Below are 22,039 nucleotides of genomic sequence, written 5' to 3'. Positions count from 1 at the left end.
ACAGATGCCTGCAGACGAGAGGGCAGCGGGGAGCCACCAACCCCAGGTCCTCTCAACGCTGCTGTGCAATGACGGCCAGGTGAGAGAGGCCCACTCAAACGGGCAGCGAAATAGTGTCCCTAGTGTTTCCATCTCAGCATCTAAGTTTCTGCTTTTCCCTTATTTGGGGTTGGGGGGCAGTGCTGGGAATTGAACCCAGGACCCTGTACATGCGAGGCAGATGCTCTACCACTGAACTACAACCCAGCCCCCAAGTTTCTGCCCCATCTGAGGCCGTGGTGGAAGACAGGAGTGATGAGATGAAACCACCATGCCACTTAACATCTGGACAGAGGACCAGGCGTGGACAATACCCAAGCCACAGACACGGAAATAACCAACAGACCACAATGAAACCAAAGTGTCTACCTGAAACAGCTGAGTAAAAGATGCTACCGAGTTTTTTTTAGCTAGTAAATGATAGCAGGCAAATATTAAAATGCATCCTACCCTTTATTACAAATTTAATGTTTAACAGTTCTATATCTTTTTATTTGTTAAAATTACATTTTTTACAAGCCCACTTGTAAGTTTAATGTTACTTTCTCTAAAAAGTAGTTAAATTTTTTGAGTAGTTCAAAAACCAGAGTTCTTGTGGCTGGGGTTGTAGCTCAGTTGTGTGGCACTTGCTTAGCACATGTAAGGCACTGGGTTCGATCCTCAGCACCACATAAAAATAAATAAATAAAATAAAGACATTGTGTTCATCTACAAGTTAAAAAAAAATATTAAAAAAAAAAAAAAAAAAACCACTTCAAGCTAGGTGTGTTGGTGCATGCCTATAAGCCCAGTGACTCAGGAGGCTGACAGGAGGATCACAAATTCAAAGACAGCCTCAGTAACTCAGCAAGGGCCTCAGCAACTTAGCAAAACCCTGTCTCAAACTAAAAAATTTCAAAAAAACAGGCTGGGGATGTAGCTCAGTGGTGAAGTGCCCCTGGGTAAAATCCCTAGCACTAAAAATGAAAAATAAATAAAACCTTCAAAATGAAAACAAATCTCATCTTTGTCTACATCCCTCCAGATACATATTTCTACATAATCATGAATATAGAGTAGATATATCAACTGTTTTTTCACTCAAAAATTTAAGTGTCTTGCTTTGTATAAGGTCTTCATTTCTAACCATTTTAACAGCTGCCTGATCCATTGAGCCAGAATGCCATGATGCTTTACGCTTTCCTCTGTAAAACATCAAGGCTATTTCCATCCTTCTACCTGGTCTCATGCTCTTTCTTAGGTGTTTCTCTGTTTTTTCTCTGTGTTTCTGTGTTGTGTCTTGTTATTCTGATCCTTACTGGTAGCAATTATTATTCTATATCCCATGCTCATTTCCCTTCCTCCAACTCCAACTACCTCTCCCCTTTTCTAAAATGGGGGGAGGAAAAATAAAAAAATAAAATGGGGGGAGGAACCATCCCTTTAAATTTTATAAATCTAGAATCATTAAAACAATAAGAAGAAAGCTTATTTAGCAACAGATACTCATTGCTAATTTCATTTTCAATAAAAATTCCTATTTCCTGATGTGCAACATGTGAATATTATCTATTCACTGCCCTATCTCTTAGCATATATGACATTTAGTTTGCCTAGAAATGGCATTTTTGGAAGTTCTCAAATTAAAACATTTTGATACAAATTTTTGTGTACAGTTGTAGGACTACTGTTTCTGGCAAGGACAAACCAATGTGAAGAGTTATAGAACTGGTATTGTGGGAAGCCTTTCAGTTACTATCGGACAATGAATTTGTCCATATTATAGATTTATTTTGGACTTTGAAAACACAAGTGATTTTTAATAACACAACATGATGCTGCTGTGCTTCTTATAAGAAATGTTTTTTATTAATTATAATTGAGAAATATTATAAAAACTCTTCAAAAATTCTGAAATACCGTATTTTCCCAACTGCAATGATTATCACATCTGAGAACACCATGGCATAATATGGATAAAAACAAGGTTACATGTACAACCACGAACTTTATACTTTCAGGTAGAATTCAAGCCCAAAACATTAATACAAAAATACTAATCTTGTATCATACATGATTTAAAATCATTATTCAATTAATCCAGCACATATTTAATAAGCACTGTTCATTTTATAAGCTCTCTGTCATCACTGGGGATGTAGAGCTGGAGGCCAGGTCTCTCCCTGACATCCCTGAGCTATGTAACATGCCATGCAGTGCAGAAGGGAAAAGTAGCCCCACGCTGAGCACTGACAGGAGGGGATATCTTAGCTGGGATCTGAAATATCAGGCCTTGATGAAGGAGAGAGAGGTCAGGGGTTTGTAAGCCTTTCATTTTCATGAAGCACTAATAGCATAAACAAAGACAAGAAGTGTGACTATTTTACTTGCCCAAATGCAGGCTACTCAAAACAAGAGAAGTGGAAATCACTGAGCTAGTGTTTCTCACCTATCAGATTGGCTGCAGTTCACAAGTGGAAGAGCATGCGTGCTGGCAGGCATCTGGCGCAGCTACAAGGGGCACATCAGGGCTCTGCAGGGGGTCAGAACAGGTCAGGGCAGGGGCAGGGGCAGGGGCAGCCAGGAATGAAGGCTGGGGTGGGTGTTGAGAACCACCATGGCACACCAGGAACCTTATCCAGCAGGCGATCAGGGCTGAATATTAAGTTTTTAAAGAAAAACAGAGACAACAGAGCTGTATTTTAAAACAGTGATTTAAACTCAAATTTGCTTATGATTAAAAGGAATAATAAGACAAAAGCAGTATCTGTGTCTAAAGTCTTCTTTAGACTGCCACTGAGCCACTTAGGGACCAGGAGACCAAGGCCCTTAGCTTTCAGATTGACAAATTTTTCTGTTTTCCCTCAAGACTAGAGAACCACAAGGCAGAAGGGCAGAAAGGACTCCAGATGAGGAGTGCCTGCTGGGCTGTGCCACCAGCAAACACCAGAGAAGGAACGAAGGAACGAGGCCAACAGTTTCCACCACGTCAAGCCTGGCAGCCTCCCTCCCTGTCCATGGCCCTCAGGTAGGGACACATGACCAAACACATCAGGGCTGCTGACAAAAATGCTTCTCAGGAAAAGAAAATCAGCCAGACATGGTGGCACATGCCTGTAATCCCAGCAACTTGGGAGGCTGAGGCAGGAGGATCACAAGTTCAAGGCCAGCCTTGGCAATTTAGCAAGGTCTTCAGCAACTCAGCAAGACTCTGTCTCAAAATAAAAAAAAATAGACAAGGGCAGGGGATCTGGTTCAGTACTTAAAGCATCCCTGGGTTCAATCCCGGGTATCAAAAAAAGAAAAAACAGAAATTATAGAGCCACCTCATTCAGTAAGACATTCTCTACAACAGATCCAACTAAAACAAAACCCCACTCTGTAGCGAGACAGGCCTCATTACAATAGAGCTGATAATAAAACCCATTCTGTACACTGCATTCCATCCAACCTAAGAGGCACTTACAGGCTCACTTGTAAGACACATCAATTTTTTTTCAACCATTAGTAAAGAAAAACACTCAATTAAACTAACTCAATGGTGTAATTAACTGTAATCCTTCACATTGTATGAATTCATCACATATGACTCTGGATCAATTGAATTTCTTTCATCTATTCATAGAAATATGGCAGTTTTGTCTACTTTCAGACGCACTGCTTGGTATGACAAGAAATTATTTACATCATATCTCAGTAATAAAAATAATAGTTTCATTGATTTGTCAATATCCTTCCTTAAAAAAGGTTCTGTAAACACCTGCTGTTGCTTTGGAAGAAAATATGGAACTCCTCTAATAATGAATATCTGACCAATACCAAATATATTCCCCTGTGCTCTGGGTTCATTTCTTTCTGTGTTTACACAAACTTTTTTTATTGCCAAATCACAGTATTATTCTTGAGAACATGTTAAATGACAACCCATAATATCAAAAGTGGACCTGGCTCAGATGAAGCGACAATTTGAGCAGCTATGATAACTTCACACATGCTGGAAATGACAACCTGTCAAACCACTGCCTACCCAAGTACCACTGTATGAAGCCACAGGATACAGAAGGTATTTCAAACCTGCCTCTGAATCAGTGGAACATGGGACCAGTCCACACCAGACTACCTGAAGATGAAAGGTTGCTAATGGACACAAAAAAGCTCCTTAACTAGAATACCTGTGAAATAACGCAGATACCCACATACTCATGCCAGGGAATTCCTGCCACACTTTCATCAATGTTCAGGAAGGACATCCAGAAAATGCCTCAAAGTGGGGAGAAGAGTTGTTTTGGCATATAGCCAGAGAGAACAGGTTGGTCAAAATGTAATCAGAAGACACTTCCAGATATCAAATAGTCTTGCTCTTCTGAAAATCAATGAGCAATAAAATAATCCCATCTCTATCTCGTCCCACTTCCTCTGTGAATCAAGGAGAGTGTGCACAGCGTCCAGTACCGTGTCACCCTGCACACACTGACTGCAAGACTGCACCTACTTTCCTGCACTCTCCCGACTCCACTCTGCTTGCTAGGGTTTCTCTTTCAGACAGAGGCCACGAACCTAAAACACCTGCAGAGCAGGCGGAACTTCTCAACCTAAAGTCAATATGAAGACTTAGAAAATAAGTAATAAAACATGGTAAAACATCTTTCAAAGCAGAAATACAACCCTTCTCTAAAACTCTGAAGTTTGGGAAAATATGGGAGAAATTTAAATATATTTACTGTTTATTTCTGATAACTTGTAAACCTTTAAAGTCCATCTTTTAGTTCAAAAACAATGAAAAAATCTAATTAAAATCTTAATATCTTATTTTCTTAATATCTGTTCACCTAAGTATTAGGCTTAGAGTTCTACATTAACATTGTAATATGTTCAAACAATAAGCACAATCATGAATTTACAATTAATCTTTCCATTATTAAAGTTTTAAAAATATACCAAAGAGAATAGCATAGAATGCCTAACGTCTAGCTTCAATGATTCTCAATATACAACTAATTTTGTTTCATCTATGCTTTCAAACTCCTTCTACCTCCATTATTTTGAAGTTAATTCCAGTTGCATTATCTCTTGAAGATTTTATCACAATGGACACTGAGGATGGCTCCAATTTGGGGCTACTATGGATAAGGCTGGAAAGAGTGTTCTTGTAAAAAATCCTTTTGAGGACATGTTTTTATTTCACTTGGCAAAAGCCTTGGAGTAGAAGGGCTAGGTCATGGGTAGGCTGATCAGGTTTGAGAAATCACCAGGACTTTTCCCAAAGTGGTTTGTATGCAAATTCTGGTTGCTCCAAATCTTCACCAACATTTGGTGTCAGTAAATTTTAACTATTCTAATAGGTGGATTCTGTTGAGCTAACTTATAAATGCTTTAACTTTTCTTATTTTAAAAACTACTAGTGTTCCAGAAAACTTAGTCCTAGTATCTGAGGACCAGCCCCAAGGTGCTGTGAGACCAAAGACAGGCAGACAGATCCAGGACAGCAGAATGCAATTTACTGGCAGAAGCTTGGCCTCTGCTGGCAGCTGGACCAGTCGAATCCCCACATTTTTGGTCGAAAGGAGGGGCATATTTATGGATTAGGACTAAAGTGATTTTATCCATCTGGAATGTACCTAGTTTATCTTAATACTAAAGAGTCGGGTAGATCCCTGGAGCCATGGTCCCACTGTAAAGTTCCTCAGATGGCTCTAGTGGCTTTATCTATTTATGGTTTGCTGGGAAACTATGCAGAAAAACCAGGGAGGGTTACTCAGAGAGTTATGGTGATTATGACTCGAGATGGCTGCAGTCATATCAAGCTGTATCCTTACACCTAAACCACTTCTACTGAGGATGAAAAACAGGAACAAATGTGTTTTTTGTTTTGGTACTGTGAATTGAACCCACAGGTGCTTTATCACTGAGTCTCATCCCCAGGCCTTTTTCATTTTTCATTTTGAGACAAGGTCTCACTATGTTGATTAAGGTCTCACTAAGTTGCTAAGGCTAGTCTTGAACTTGAAATCCTCCCGTCTCACATTCCTGAATCACTGGGATTACAGGCATGCACCACTGCACCCAGCTACGAATGTTTTAAAAATGAATTAAACTGATACAAAGAACTGGGAACGTGGCTCAGTGGCAGAGGGCTTGCCTAGCATGCACGATGCCCTGGTTTCAACCCCCAGCACTACAAAAACAGCAAAACACACCAAAAACAAAAATCTATATAAATAAGCCAATCAGATCTCCACAGGCACTTTCACTAGGAGTCACCATTCGACAACACCTTACAGCCTTAAATCCTGACATTTTCCTTCTTCGTGATAAGAGCAATACAACTCCCAACACAGACCAGTCTTATCAAAACTACACACTGGATCCGGGGGATGCCTAATTTCATCATTACTTTAGCATTGAGGGTGCCTTCACAGATTTTTCACTTGCACTGCAGCTTCATTACAGAGCTGCAGAAAGAGAAGCAGTTCATGAATCCTCTAAACCAGTCGCCTCTTTCACTACAGGAAGGTACTGAAGAATTTCTGGTTCTTTCTCAAATACTCATACTTTCTCTTTAATTGCAGTCACTTCACTGTTCATCACAGAACATCAGTATGCTGAGGAAAACTGTGTGAGAACCGGCTAAGCAACTTCCACTTTGCCTTGATTCAGCTCTGTCTGGCACTGACAGGAGCCAACTTGCATTAAAGAAACACACCGTAGGAAACACACTGTGCAGGAAAAGCCCACTTTCAAAAGGAAACTCAGTGAATTTATTTTTGTTGCACCAAACTTTATCCAAACAGTCTCATTTTTTGGTCATTCTATCTGAAGTTTCTATGTCTTCAGAAGCTTCTTTTTCTTCATCATCTTCAAGAACTTAGGAAAATTCAAGCTTCTCTAAATGGAGAAGTACTTCTTAGACTTCTCCAAATTTGGCATATTTCAAAATGTAGATTGCTTTTCTTGCAGGTCTGCAGCAAGTGGAAAGCACCGTTGGGCTGTGAGTTAGAAGGCCTCACAACCCTCCCCATCGTGCGGTAATGTGCAGAATAGGAACAATTAAATTTTTAAAATATCTTTGACATTATTCCAACACTGGATTCTCCTCATGGCACTGAGATTACAATTACACTGAAGGTCGCCTTAGGGTCACCACCCCATAACTGTCACCCACTTGTCAGGCACTGTCCACTGTGTGAACTCCCTCTCCATTCTGATGCCATTTCACTCAAGAGCAGCCTCCCAGGATTTAATCAACACGCAGCCTGGCCTCCAGCAAGCACCCTGAGAGGACAGCCACGTGCACAGGATTCAGGAGATCACCCAGGGTACTGGTGCCACTTCAGAAGCACCAGTGGTGACGCAAGCTCTGAACCAAAACTGAGGCCAGGCCGCCTGTGGTCCCGTCACTCATCTGTGCTCACGTCCTCCAAGGGCACTTAACACCTGAAGGACTTTCCTGTCCCAAGATAAGTCCGGGCAGCCTCACATCATTTGAGAATGCATATTCAGAAAGGAAAATGCAAGCTATGTGTTACTAGAATAAACTGGAGCCTGGAGATACTTTCACTATGCAGAAAGCTGGTACTGCCGTTCACGCTAAGAGAGGAGAGGAAAAAGTAGTGGATACAGGCAAATTTGCACAAAACCAGCCAAAATGTGCACAAATTTGGGAAGAACATCTCTTCAGGTTGCTAATAATAATTTTCCATTGCTAAGAGATCACCTTCAGTGCAAGAGCCAAGTGATTGCTAAATATGAATTCTTAACTCTAAATGTAAAAGGGTATGTTTGTGTGTTAGCTGCTTTGTTGAATCAAAGTATCACAGGTCTTTAGATTTCTTCTTTACATATCTTAATTTTTATTTTTAAATAATTTCAGACTTACAGAAAAGTAGTAAATAAGCACCCAAAAAACAAAACAAAACAAAAACATTTTCCTGTAACACATTCCTCGGATGCTCCCATGGGAGAAGGATGCTCCTTGAGCACTTCAGGTTGAATTTCTTAAAAACCGAAACACTCTTTGACATAAGTAAATACAAATATCAAATTCAGGAAATTAACATCCACTGACAGAATACTATTATCTAGCTATAAATTTTGTTCAGACTTCTCCAGTTGTCCCAATTGTGCCTTTTACAATAAAAGAAAGCCCAGACCATGAACTGCGTTCAGTATTCATGTCTCTTAAGACTCCTTTAATCTGGAAAACACTTCCTCAGTCTTCTTTTGTCTTTTAGGACAAAAGAAGTTATGTTATGTTACATTGTAGAAATGTTGTAGAAATCTTATTCAGGTTGGTCTGAGTTTCCTCACAATTAGATTCAGGCTATGTTTCTCTCTTCCCTGGTGATACGGATTCTGCTTACTTGGTTAAAGTGATGTCTGATAGGTTTCTCCACCTGTAAAATCACTGTTTCTCTTGGTATTTAGCAAGTGTCTTAATACTTTCACACTACGTCAATATCTATTTCTATTAACTTTTTTACCATTAGTTTTCTTTAACTAAACTCTTTTTTATAGGTTTATTTTATTTATTACTTATTTTTATGTGGTGCTGAGAATTGAACCCAGTGCCTCACATGTGCTAGGCAAACACTCTACCACTAAGCCACAACCCCAGCCCTACCTTTAGTTTTAACATGTATTTTTTTCTTAGTTTCCCACTTTCTAGAACTTTCTAAGTTAGCTTTAAGCTTCTTTTATCTAATCTCTGTTTTAACAAACAGAAGTTAGTATCTACTCTAAACCCAGTCCTTTGAGGCACAATTAAGATTTTAGGAAAACACTCATACCAACGTCTAGGTGAAGGTCACAGGAGGAAATCAAATCCACCTTCCTGTCATGTGGAAGTGGCATTGCATTTGAGGGCTTGGTGCTGGCCACTGCAAACTGCTTGGCTCTCCCCAGTCTCCAGTGTTGGGGACAATGTTCCAGCCCTGCTAATTTTATGTCAGAAACCCTGCATTTCACATTTTAAAGAACTCACATGGAAAAGTACAAACGTCCAGTGGCAATAATATAACACTTCTTAAATGCTTTTCCTCAAATTATTTCAACATGACCTTTTTTCAGAAAAGACCCCTTCCCCACAGGAGTTCTCAGGTGGTTTATACTCCCATTCAGCTCACCCTGCCCCCCCATAAAGCTGCTCCCCTACATAAGAGATCATATCCTAGACTGGAAGGATCTGGTGGAACCTGCCAGAAGGTGGTAGGATGGAAGAAAGCTCTTCTAGTCCTAGAGTCTATCCATCTGTCCTTACCTGCTGTGGAAAACAGGTGCGGACTGAGTGTTCTGTGTAACCAAACGATGGCCCTTCAAAGACAGCTGCTGGGAGCTTCAGGACTTCCTTCAGAAACTGGTCGAACTTGCTGAGTATCATGAAGCCACTGGAGTCTGACATCTGGGAGAAAATATCTATGAGAACAAAACCAAACAAAGTCAAACTACAAGAAAATGTTAGTTTTTTCACTCTACTGTCATGTATATATAAAAGAGAACACATTAAAAAAAATGATTTTTTAAAAGAAATGGTGCTGTTATTTGTATAGCAGTAAAAATAAATCATTAAGAAGTCCCATTAAGTTATGAATCTTAGTCATATTAAAACCATTCTCATTCTTATTAACACCATGTGGTTACTTTACTGACAAGGCCCCTGAGTCCCACTCACTCAAAATCCCACCTAATCATCAAAAAAAATAACATTCATGTATATCTACCTATGTACTCTTTCTGAATATGCACAACAGAATGATATATAACCTTTAATTTAACTTATGACTTGTTTTTGTTCCAAGAAAGATTTCTAGCAACCTGTCTGTACCCCTCAGTGTTTTGACACACACGCAGGTTATGAACAAGTAGCATAGGGGTGATAAGACACGACACGGTGCTACATTTACAAATTCACACACCAATGATGAAACTGTACACATAGAGAATGTTTAAAATAGTCTATTCAGTGAGTTGTAAAGTACAGTAAAAAAGGACCATATGGGGGCTGGGGAGATAGCTCAGTCGGTAGAGTGCTTGCCTTGCATGCACAAGGCCCTGGGTTCGATTTTCAGCACCGGAAAAAAAAAGCCCATATAAACTCTTCTATCCCAAGATACTTTACTAATATAAAACTCTATTTTTACATAAAGTCCAGCCAAGCAAAGAGAAGTTGCCAGTCATATTACTATTTCCTTATTTTTGTACAGTTCATGTCTCTAGCTATCCCCCTTTTCATCCACACTTGGAGAGAAAAAGACAAATAACCAGGAGATCAAAACAACCCAATGAATGAAGAAACATGATCTAAACTTTTTTTCATGTTACTGGGCTTCCTTAATAATTAATTAATTCGTGAGTTAAATATACACATAAAATCATCCCCTGAGGATTTTTCAAACAGAGCATTTTGAAAATTTATATTCTGTATATTCATAGTGAACAGGTATATGAGAGAACTATATTTATATAATAGATACATAGAATATGTGTTACTATTTTGGTTCAATTTGGGGAATTTATCCCAAAGCACAAGGTGAAGAAAAAAAAAAATTTTTTTTTTTTTTTTGGGTAGTGCTGGGGATTGAACCCAGGGCCTTGTGCATGCTAAGCAAACACTACCAACTGAGTTATATCCCCAGCCCCCAAGAAAAAATATTTTTAAGTACATATATCAAAAAAAGATGCTAGATTGCCAATCCAAAAGGTGAATTTCTAAGGCATGAGAAACTGAGAAATCACCAAAGACTGGAAATCTATCCTGTCACAGGCAGTTAGCTTATAGTTAAAAGGAAAATATTTAATATCCACAAAGGAGAGGGAGGGACCAAGAGTGAAAGGTTTAAAAAGGTTGATACTACTGGAAAATGAAATCAATTAATTAAAAAAATGCAGATTTAAGTCCCCATTATGTGGTCCAAGTGCCAAGTGCTCTGCTAGATGTTTTGAAACACAACAAAGTAGTATGATACATGGTCTTTATCCCCAAACTTTTAATGTAGCTGGAAAAGTAAGATACATATGAGACAAAAAAGAATTAAGAGCTACTCCTACTCTAAATACAACAAAAATAACAGAGGCAAAAAGGATGTTTGAGCCCCACAGCATGCCAGGTACCAAGCTGAGTCAGCCTGCAGCCACTCAATATTTATTATCTTTTTCTTCCTTAGTGACAGAACAGATTAAATTTCCCAGCCTCCATTTAAAAACTTGTGATCATGTGACTAAGCTCTGGCTAATGAAACTGTAATCAGAAGGATGATGAGACTTCCAGGAAGGTTAAATAAACTGACTGGAAAAACAGGCCTTTTTATCCTTATTTCTTTCCTCCTTTTGCTGACAGCTGGAGCTCCAGCAGCCACTTTGGACTATGTGGTCATCTTAATATAGAAATCGTACATTAGAACAATAGGAAAGAAGGAGAAAGAAAGCATTCATCCTAGAAAAACATAAAACTTCCAAAGTAGCCCTGAATGATCTCCTCTGGACTCCTTTTATGTTAGAGAAAAATATACTCCAACTTTAAGACACCTTCATATTGGGTTTCCACTTTCATGCAACAAACTCTAATTCTAAATGCTACTGTAGTTACCAAACATTGCCGTGTTTTACTCTATAAAAGGTTTATGTGTTATATACTTGAGCACACACACATGAGCACACACACAATTACTTAATTTTATGCATGAAAAAATTGTAGCTTAGAAAAGTTAACTTGTTCAAAAAGCTAGTAGGTGGCCAAATCAAGTTTTAAACCTACACCTGATTCCAAAGTAAATTTCATTATGCCATGTTCCTTCAAGACATAATTTAGACTAGATATGAACATAAAGAGGCACAGGACTATAACTACCTTAAAAGATCAACAAACAGGACAGCACGTATCAATTTTGGCAACATATATACTAGAACAAATGAACTAAGAACTCTAAAATAAGCAAAATAGACATATTAAAAGGGACATTATATGAAACAGAACAAATCATAAAAAAGAATGAATCAGATATGTCATAGAGCAGCTACAAAGCAACATGCCTAAGTGGTATCACATGCATTCTACATAAAAAAACAAGAGCCTGGCTCCGGATGAAGGACAATCAACAGACAAAAAAGCAGACTGATAAATGCCCCTAAAAGGAAGTACAGAAATGTGAAGAAACTGAACCACATGTGAGAAACATTTAGATAACAGAATAGACAAGTCACCAATCCAAGGAACTGTCAAGAAAGTTCCAAAAGAAAGGAATCTGAGGAGATCCAAGATGGCAGACTAGAGGTGAATGCATCTCCCGGCGCTCCAGAACTCAGGATTCAAGAAGGAGACATATTGAGAGACTCGGACCAACATACTGCCGCGGGGTGAGTCTCTGCCACCGGGTGAAGCTCGGCCCAGGCGGGAGGCCCGGACAGGGGGCAGCTTCTCGGAGCAGGGCAGGGCAGCAAGAGACTTCCCCAAGCAACCCTGCTCCTCCAGCGGCAGGCGCCATCCACAGCCAGCTTCTAGGAGCAGGCCGGCCCAGTGAGAGCTTTTCCACACAGAGCCAACCCCAAGCCCTGAACTCAGAGGTGGGTCCCAGTCCCCAGGCGGCTTCTCAAACCATAGCAGGGCAGCGAGAGACTTCCCCAAGCAGCCCTGCTCCCTCTGGCGGCAGGCGGGGTCCACAGCCAGCTTCTTGGAGCAGGCCTGCCCGGTGAGAGCTTTTCCGCACAGAGCCAACCCCAAGCCCTGAACCCAGCAGTGGTCCCCGGCCTGCAGGTGGCTTCTGGGACCAACAAGGGAAAGGCTTTCCCCGAGCAGCCTGGCTCCCTCAGGCGGGGGCAGGCCCTGTCTATAGCCAGCTTCTAGGAGCAGGACCGGCCAGTAAGAGGATTTCCACGCAGAACCAGCCCCCAGACCTGGACCCAGTAGTGGGCTAGGGGCAGCGTTCTTCAGAAGCACTGCATTATCAAGTTCCTCCAAGACTTCAGGTTACTGAAGGCTGGGAGGTGATCCACTGGAAATCTACAGGGACACTATAAGCCAATAGAGGAAACCTGCAATATCTCAGAGTACCACTGATATCTGATCAATATGAGAAAACAAGGGAAGAAAATGTCCCACACAAACCTAGATACTATATCAATAAAACCCAATGACAGCACAGGAGAAGAAATGTCAGAAAGGGAGTTCAGAATGTACATAATTAAAACAATCAGGGAAGCAAACGAGGAGATGAAAGAGCAAACGCAGGCATTAAATGATCGCACCAATCAACAGTTAAAAGAGCAAATACGGGAAGCAAAAGATCATTTCAATAAAGAGTTAGAGATACTGAAAAAAAAAAAATCCTTGAAATGAAGGAAACAATAAACCAAGTTAAAAACTCCACAGAAAGCATAACCAAAAGGATAGAACACCTGGAAGACAGAACCTCCGACATTGAAGACAAAATATTTAATCTTGAAAACAAAACTGACCAAACAGACAGAGAAGATGGTAAGAAATCATGAACAGAATCTACAAGAATTATGGGATATCATGAAAAGGCCAAATTTAAGAATTATTGGGATTGAGGAAGGCTTAGAGAAACAAACCAAAGGAATGAACAATCTATTCAATGAAATAATATCAGAAAACTTCCCAAATCTGAAGAATGAAATGGAAAACCAAGTACAAGAGGCTTATAGGACTCCAAATATACAAAATTACAACAGACCCACACCAAGGCACATTACAATGAAAATACCGAACATACAAAATACAGAATTTTAAAGGCTGCAAAAGAAAAAAATCAAATTACATTCAGGGGGAAACCAATAAGAATATCAGCAGATTTTTCAATCCAGACCCTAAAAGCTAGACGGGCCTGGAACATTTACCAAGCCCTGAAAGAAAATGGATGCCAACCAAGAATCTTATACCCAGCAAAACTTACTTTCAGATTTGATGATGAAATAAAATCCTTCCATGTTAAACAAAAGCTAAAAGAATTTACAAAAAGAAAGCCGGCATTACAGAACATTCTCAGCAAAATATTCCATGAGGAAGAGATGAAAAACAATGATGCAAATCAGCAAAGGGAGGAACTAGCCTAAAGGAACAGCCAAATAAAGGAGAAACCAAATCATGTCAAAAAACAAAAATGAGCCAAATGACTGAGAATACAAATCATATCACAATAACAACCCTGAATGTTAATGGCCTGAACTAATCAATCAAAAGACATAGACTGGCAGATCCAACAATATGCTGCCTGCAAGAGACTCATTTCATAGAAAGAGATACCCACAGACTAAAGGTGAAAGGATGGGAAAAAACATACCATGCACACGGACACAGCAAAAAAGCTGGAGTATCCATCCTCATTTCAGATAATGTGGACTTCAAGCCAAAACCAGTCAGAAGGGATAAAGAAGGATATTACATATTAAGGAAAGCATAAATCAGCAAGACATAACAATCATAAATATCTCTGCCCCGAACATTGGCTCATCCATGTACGTCAAATAAATCTTTCTCAATTCCAGAAATCAAATAGACCACAACACAATAATACTAGGCGATTTTAACACACCTCTCTCACCACTGGATAGATCTTCCAGACAAAAATTGAATAAAGAAACCATAGATCTCAATAACACAATCAACAATTTAGACTTAACTGACATATATAGGATATACCATCCAACAAAGAATGAATACACTTTCTTCTCAGCAGCACATGGATCCTTCTCTAAAATAAACCATCTTTTATGCCACAAAGCTACTGTTAGCAAATACAAGAAGATAGAGATACTACCTTGTTTCCTATCAGATCATAATGGATTGAAATTAGAAATAAATGACAGAAACTTCTCCAATACCTGGAGATTAAATAATACACTATTATATGATGAATGGATAACAGAAGACATCAGGAGGGAAATAAAAAAATTCTTAGAAGTAAACGAGAACAAAGACACATCATATCAAAATCTCTGGGAAACCCCTATCTCTCACCCTGCACAAAACTCAACTCAAAATGGATCAAGAACCTCAGAATCAGACCAGAGACCCTGCATCTTTTGAAGAAAAAGTAGGTGCAAACCATCAACTTGTTGGCTTAGGATCAGACTTCCTGAACAGGACTCCCATAGCCCAAGAAATAAAAGCAAGAATCAACAACTGGGATAGATTCAAACTAAAAAGCTTTCTCTCAGCAAAGGAAACTATCAGTAATGTGAAGAGAGAGCCTACAGAGTGGGAGAAAATCTTTGCCACTCATACTTCAGATAGAGCGCTGATTTCCAGAATCTATAAAGAACTCAAAAAACTCTACACCAAAAATACAAATAATCCAATCAACAAATGGGCTAAGGAAATGAACAGACACTTGACAGAAGATCTACAAGCAATCAACAGATATATGAAAAAATGTTCAACATCTCTAGTAAAAAGAGAAATGCAAATCAAAACTACCCTAAGATTCCATCTCACCCCAATTAGAACGGTGATTATCAAGAACACAAGCAACAATAGGTGTTGGCGAGGATGTGGGGAAAAAGGTACACTCATACATTGCTGGTGGGGTTGCAAATTAGTGCAGCCACTCTAGCAGTATGGAGATTCCTCAGAAAGCTTGGAATGGAACCACCATTTGACCCAGCTATCCCACTCCTTGGCCTATACCCAAAGGACTTAAAATCAGCATACTACAGAGATACGGCCACATCAATGTTCATAGATGTTCAATTCACCATAGCCAGATTGTGGAACCAACCTAGATGTCTTTCAGTTGATGAATGGATAAAGAAATTGTGGCATATATATACAATGGAATATTACTCCGCCATGAAGAATGATAAAATTATGGCATTTGCAGGCAAATGGATGAAATTGGAGAATATCATGCTAAGTGAGATAAGCCAATCTCAAAAAACCAAAGGACGAATGGTCTCGCTGATAAGCAGATGAGGACACATAATGGGGGGTGGGAAGGGTTAGTGTTAGGTTTAGGGTTAGGGTTAGGGAGGGTGGCAAGAATGGAGGAAGGAAAGACTGTATAGAGGGAAAAAAAGGGGAGGGATGGGTGGGGGAGAAGGGAAAAAATAACAGAATGAATCAAACAACATTGCCCTATGTAAATTTATGATTACACAAATGGTATGCCTTTACTCCATGTACAAACAGAGAAACAACATGCATCCCATTTGTTAACAATAAAAAAAAAAAAGAAAGGAATCTGAAGCTAGGTCCTGAACTATGGGGTATGGAATGGTGGGGGGCAGAGCCACTGATGTGGGACAAGAACCTCGAGCAGAGGAGAGGGGCCAGGGTCTCTGACAGGAGCTCACAGGTGAGTCTTCACTGTGCGCAGGAAGCAGGGCATGGAATAGCGGGCTCTCACTCTGACTTAGACTTACATGGAGAAATAAAGACTGAGTAGGAATACTTCTGTTAATGAAAGAAAATTCCTGGAAGATGCAAGCAATCTGGATTTGGAGTTCAAGTGGGCTGAGATGTTTGGAGAGTAAATGTGACTAAAATAGGAATTGCAGTTGGTAGCAAACCGGATTAGGAAATGAAGGAATTTTAAAAGTTAGGATTATTCTTTAAATTTCTATCTTGGGAAAATACTGACAACCCTCACTAAGTCAATAGGTCAGTGATACAAAGACCACACCAAGCTCTGAGCTTAACTATATTTGGACCAATGGGCACATTTTCAAGTGGAACCATCCTGCAGAGAGAAACAGGGTTTGGGGTCACAGTTCAAGCTGGACAGCAGACAGGCAGGTTTGAACGGTCAACACTGAAGTGAGCACCTGATGCTCTTTAACTGAGGGGAGCGCAAACCACTGAGCCACATCCCCAACCCTTTCACTTTTTATTTTGAGACAGGGTCTCACTACATTGCTTAGGGCCTTGCTGAGTTGCTGAGGCTGGCTTTGAACTCGGGATCCTCCTGTCTCAGCCTCTCCAGCCGCTGGGATTACAGGCATGTATCACCATACCCAGTTAATAAAAATATTTTTAAAATTTTTTTTAAATTTTAAATAGTCCTCTAATTAAAGTCCCACACTGCTCTGCAATTAAGGGACTAAATTATTTCCTAGATCATCCTTAATTTCCCCCCTTTAATTCTTTTTCTACTTATACACCTCTGAAAGAAAGAATACCAACTCCTTACAGTTGTTTCCAGTTAAAAACAAAGGTAGGCTTTTTCCCTGATGGAAACTCAATAGCTGAGCCCTTATATGTACCCATGCATATATTATTCCATCCTTTGTGAAATGAGCAAACAATGCTTCTACCTACCATCACCACAGGTCTCTATTTTCCCCACTGACAATGACCCTGGTTTTATTGGTTACATCTACCTTCCTACTTCTTCCCATTTCACCCCACAGGACCAACTCTACACTTCTGCAAGGTGATAAGGCTGTTCAGACTGAGTCAAGTTGATAAATGAAACCCTTTTTTAAAAAATATTTTTTAGTTGTAGCTGGACTTTATTTATTTATTTATTCATTTATTTTTAGTGTTGCTGATGATCAAACCCAGTTCCTCACACGTGCTAGGTAAGTGCTCTACCACTGAGTCACAACCCCAGTCCCAGCATTTTCTTTTATGTTAGCTTTCCCTAGCAAATGACTCTCACTCATCAACTTCCAACCAACTGAGCAACTTAACCCAGAAAGGCATCTACACACATCTGTGTGTTTGTGGATATCTATACACAACTAACGGCAAGCTCATGATGCATTTTCAAACACATTAAAATTCCATATCACTCATTAGGTCAGAAAGAGGCTGGGGGGGAGCCTGGGCTTCAGGAGCTGCTGCAGACAGGGCTACTTTGCAAAAAGTTCCAGGTGCCTTTGGCCTTTGTTTTTCCTTTTCTTCTTTTTTTTCCCCCTTATTGGTAAAAATGCAAATATAGGGTGTATTCCTTACTTGCTTCGAGTCCTTAGCCATTTTGGTTATTCAAGAAACAGTAACAAAAATGGCACGGTACTGGCACCAAAATAGACAGGCAGACCAATGGTACACAATAGAAGACACAGAGACAAACCCACATAAGTACACTTACCTCATACTAGGCAAAGGAGCCAAAAACATACAAAGGAGAAAAGATAGCCTCTTCAACAAATGGTGCTGGGAAAACTGGAAATCCATATGTAGTAAAATGAAATTAAACCTCTATCTCTCACCCTGCACAAAACTCAACTCAGAATGGATCAAGGACCTAGGAATTAGAACAGAGACCCTGCACCAAATAAAAGTTGGCCTGAAACTTCATCATGTTGGCTTAGGACCAGACTTCCTTAACAAGATTCCCAAAGCTCAAGAAATGAAAGCAAGGATCAATAAATGGAATGGAGTCAAACTAAAAAGTTTTTTCTCAGCAAAAGATACAATCAATAAAGTGAAAAGAGAGCCTACAGAGTGGGAGAAAATCTTTTCCACACACACTTCACGTAGAGCACTAATCTACAAAATTTATAAAGAACTTAAAATACTTTACACATTTTACACCAAAAATACAAAGAACCCAATCAATAAATGGGCTAAGGAACTGGGCAGACACTTCTCAGAAGAAAACATACAGGTGATCAACAAATATATGAAAAACTGTTCAACATCTATAATAATTAGAGAAATACAAATTAAAACCACCCTAAGATTTCATCTATCTCCAATTAGAATGGCTATTATCAAGAACACAAGCAAAACTAAGTGTTGGCGTGGATGTGGGGAAAAAGGGACACTCACACTTGTTGGTGGAGTTGCAAATTGGTGCAGCCACTCTGGAAAGCAGTATGGAGAGTCCTCAGAAAATTTAGAATGGACCCACCATTTGACCCAGCTATCCCACTCCTTGGTTTATAACCAAAGGACTTAAAATCAGCATACTACAGTAATGCAGCCACATCAATGTTCATAGCAGCTCAATTCACAACAGCTAGATTGTGGAACCAACTGAGATGCCCTTCAACAGATGAATGGATAAAGAAACTGTGGTATATATATACAATGGAATATTATTCAGTCATAAAGAAGAAAGAAATTATGGCATTTGCAGATAAATGGATGGAACTGGAGAATATTGTGCTAAGCTCACTATAATAAGACAATCCCAAAAAACCAAAGGTCGAATGATTTCCCTGATAAGTGGATGATGACACATAATGGGGGTGGGGGTAAGAGAAGAATGGAAGAACTTTGGATTATGTAGAGGACAATGAGAGGGAGGAGGGGGAGGGGGTATGAAAGATGGTGGAATGAGACAGACATTACCCTATGTACACATATGATTACAGGAATAGTGTAAATCTACATCAAGCACAATCATAAAAACTAAATGACGTACCCCATGTGTGCAATGAATCAAAATGCAGTCTGTAAAAATAAATAAAATATTTTTAAAAAGCACAGCAAGTAAGCAAATGCCAAAAAAAAAAAAAAAAGAAAAGAAAAAAGAAAAGAAAAGAATGACGGGCATCACCCATCAGATTAAACAGTCACTTCCATCTGCTGAGAAGGGATGGCTAACAGAAACCAGGGAAGATAAATCTTCAGTGACATATTTAAAGAATGTAGCATAGGAGGGTAAATTGAACAGGTGAAATTTAATTGTGACTTCAAAGGGAGCCCCCTCTCCAGTCTTCTAATAAAACATCAAGGAGGCAAAAAAAAGTGATGCCAGTGAAAACAGTCAACTCTGGGCAAAAAAGGCAGAAAGCACCTCAGGGCATCTTTTCTGAGTACTCAAAGTGTGGTCTCTCAAAAACATGCAACACTACAAACAATATAAACTATTTCTCTTAGAAAACCATTGTGCTATGATCCAGAGAAAATCCCCACTAGCGCATCCGTATATTTCTTATTTTTCTATGTGTATAATAAATTGTTGAAAACCACATTACATTTATGCATTTTGATCTATTAACATTTATTTTTAAAGGCATTATATCCAATCATGTGAGTGTGCCAAAACTTAACTGAGTTCTCCCTTTTGAACACTACTGTTCAAGTTTTCATGTATTATAAAAAATGTTGCAACAAATATACCTAAAACTTAAGCTGGGTACAGCGGTGCCCACCTGCAGTCCCAGCTGTTTGAGAGGCTGAGGGAGGAGGACCACTCTGAGACCAGCCTGGACAACTTAATGACATGTTCATCTCAAAAATAATTGTATTTATATATATAAACACACACACACATATAGGGAAAACTGCAGAAGCAGAATGAGCACGGGGATATGAACATTTCACAGCCTTCCCCATGTTCTTCAAAATGGTAGTGCTAGTTTTTTAAATGAAGTTTAGATGACTTTATGAATCACCTAGTCCTCTTGTTTAGTGCAACTAGATGTGGTTTGAATAAGAAGTGATCACATTTATTATAAAACAAATAGAATTAATTAAAAAAAAATAAGTCATACAGTTAACTGACAAGTGTGGTTTAACAAATAATAGACTTTATAGTGTATAGGTTTTGTTCTCATGAGTTACATTTTGGGTTTTTGACATTACTATTTAAATTATACTTTTAATTAAAGTTTTTATTCTGATTATAAATCACTGATATTTATAATCCTGATGTAAGTTAATTTTTACTCTAGGACATAGTCCCTAATGGTCACCGACGAGGAACCATTTCTGCAAATGAATGACCAATGGGGACAGAAATCCTATTTTTCTGGAACTGGGGGTTAGAACCCAGGGTTGCTTAACCACTGAGCCACATCCCAGCTCTTTTTATTTTGAGACAGGGTCTTGCTAATTTGCTGAGGTTGGCTTTGAACTTGCAATCCTACTGCCTCCCCTTCCTGAGTCACTGGGATTATAGGCATGAGCCACCAAACCTGGATCAGGGAAAGAAATGCTCTTAAGACAAATCTAAAAAATCCAATCAAAAAATGTTTCAAACTAAAAGTACAAATATTTGTTATTCCAAATGCTATCTTGACACTAAAACAAACATGAGAAGTCAAATGAAAAAGGTTGAAGGGAAAATTCAAAGTTTTTAAATTCTAAAAGGTAAAATCTAGAAAGATCAAAGTGAAAAGAAAAAAAGTAGAAATGCTAAGGTGTGTTCCATATACTAGGAAACCTACCACAGGGAAAACATGAACAGAGACCCCAGCAGCAGTCCAGAGGAGGGAGCGGAGGAGAAGCATGAATCAATGATGAGTCTCCTGCGATGTTACCAGACAGCGTTTCAGTTCACTTTGGCTGCACCCTTATTCAGGCACCTCTGTTAGAAACCAAGGGAAAGTTTCTCACAACAGCCAAAACTGACAATCGCACTACACCCAGGGACTTCTCTCCTAATGGAGTAATCACTCTGAATCTTTACCTTAAACAGAATACTAAGGAGTTTCAGTTTCTTTTTCAGTAGCATATGAAAAGTAGTAAATCAGAAGCAAAACAACTGGAGACTGGTATACTGTTAACATCACATTAGCCAGTGATAAAGGACACATGCATCCCACCTCCAACGACAAATCAAGAATTGAAAAGGCACAGTACAGCTGACCCTATAACAACACCGGTTTCAACTGCTCAGGTCCACTTACATATACAAGGATTTTTTTTTTTTTTTTTTTTTTTTTTTTTTGAGACTTGGGACGATTTGATAAAACTCACAGATGAACCTCATAACCTAGCAATACTAAAAAAATTTATCAAAACCATATAAAATATGTGTAGATAGATCTAATTTGTCATTTATGCTCTATATATAAATCAACTACAAAAAGTTAGAATTTATCAGCGCTTACACACAGACTGCACATGGTACCACTGGCAGTGGAGAGAAATGTAAACAAATACAAAGATGCAGTACTTAAACATAGTGCATAAAGCTGACTGTAGCACACACTGCACTACTATCATGTTTTGTAGCCACCTCCTATTGCTATCAGGGTGAGCAGGTGGGCACATCCTGCAGCATCCTGTAGAACGCATGTGATGCTGATCGTCTCTGCATGAGCAATCCATTTCTCCAGAGAACTGCATACTGCTGTGAACCACCTCTCACCATTCTGGCCTATTTCCCACTAT

At 39.3% G+C, this 22,039-nt stretch overlaps 1 protein-coding gene across 14 annotated transcripts in view; it reads right to left on the bottom strand.

Moving 5' to 3' along the window:
• The window catches only part of DTNB (dystrobrevin beta), a 227,692-nt gene that overhangs the window by 140,160 nt on the left and 65,493 nt on the right, over positions 1–22,039 (bottom strand). For all 14 annotated transcript variants that reach the window (XM_079111086.1, XM_079111076.1, XM_079111081.1 and 11 more), the window contains one exon: positions 9,275–9,429. In XM_079111086.1, coding sequence (XP_078967212.1) covers positions 9,275–9,429 — 155 coding nt within the window. The remainder of the gene's footprint in view (positions 1–9,274; positions 9,430–22,039) is intronic.

Source organism: Sciurus vulgaris, assembly GCF_902686455.1.
Source record: "Sciurus vulgaris genome assembly, chromosome: 14".
NCBI classification, from domain to species: Eukaryota; Metazoa; Chordata; class Mammalia; order Rodentia; family Sciuridae; genus Sciurus; species Sciurus vulgaris.
Note: the sequence above shows the minus strand (reverse complement) of the source record. Positions and strands in the feature narration are given on the sequence as shown.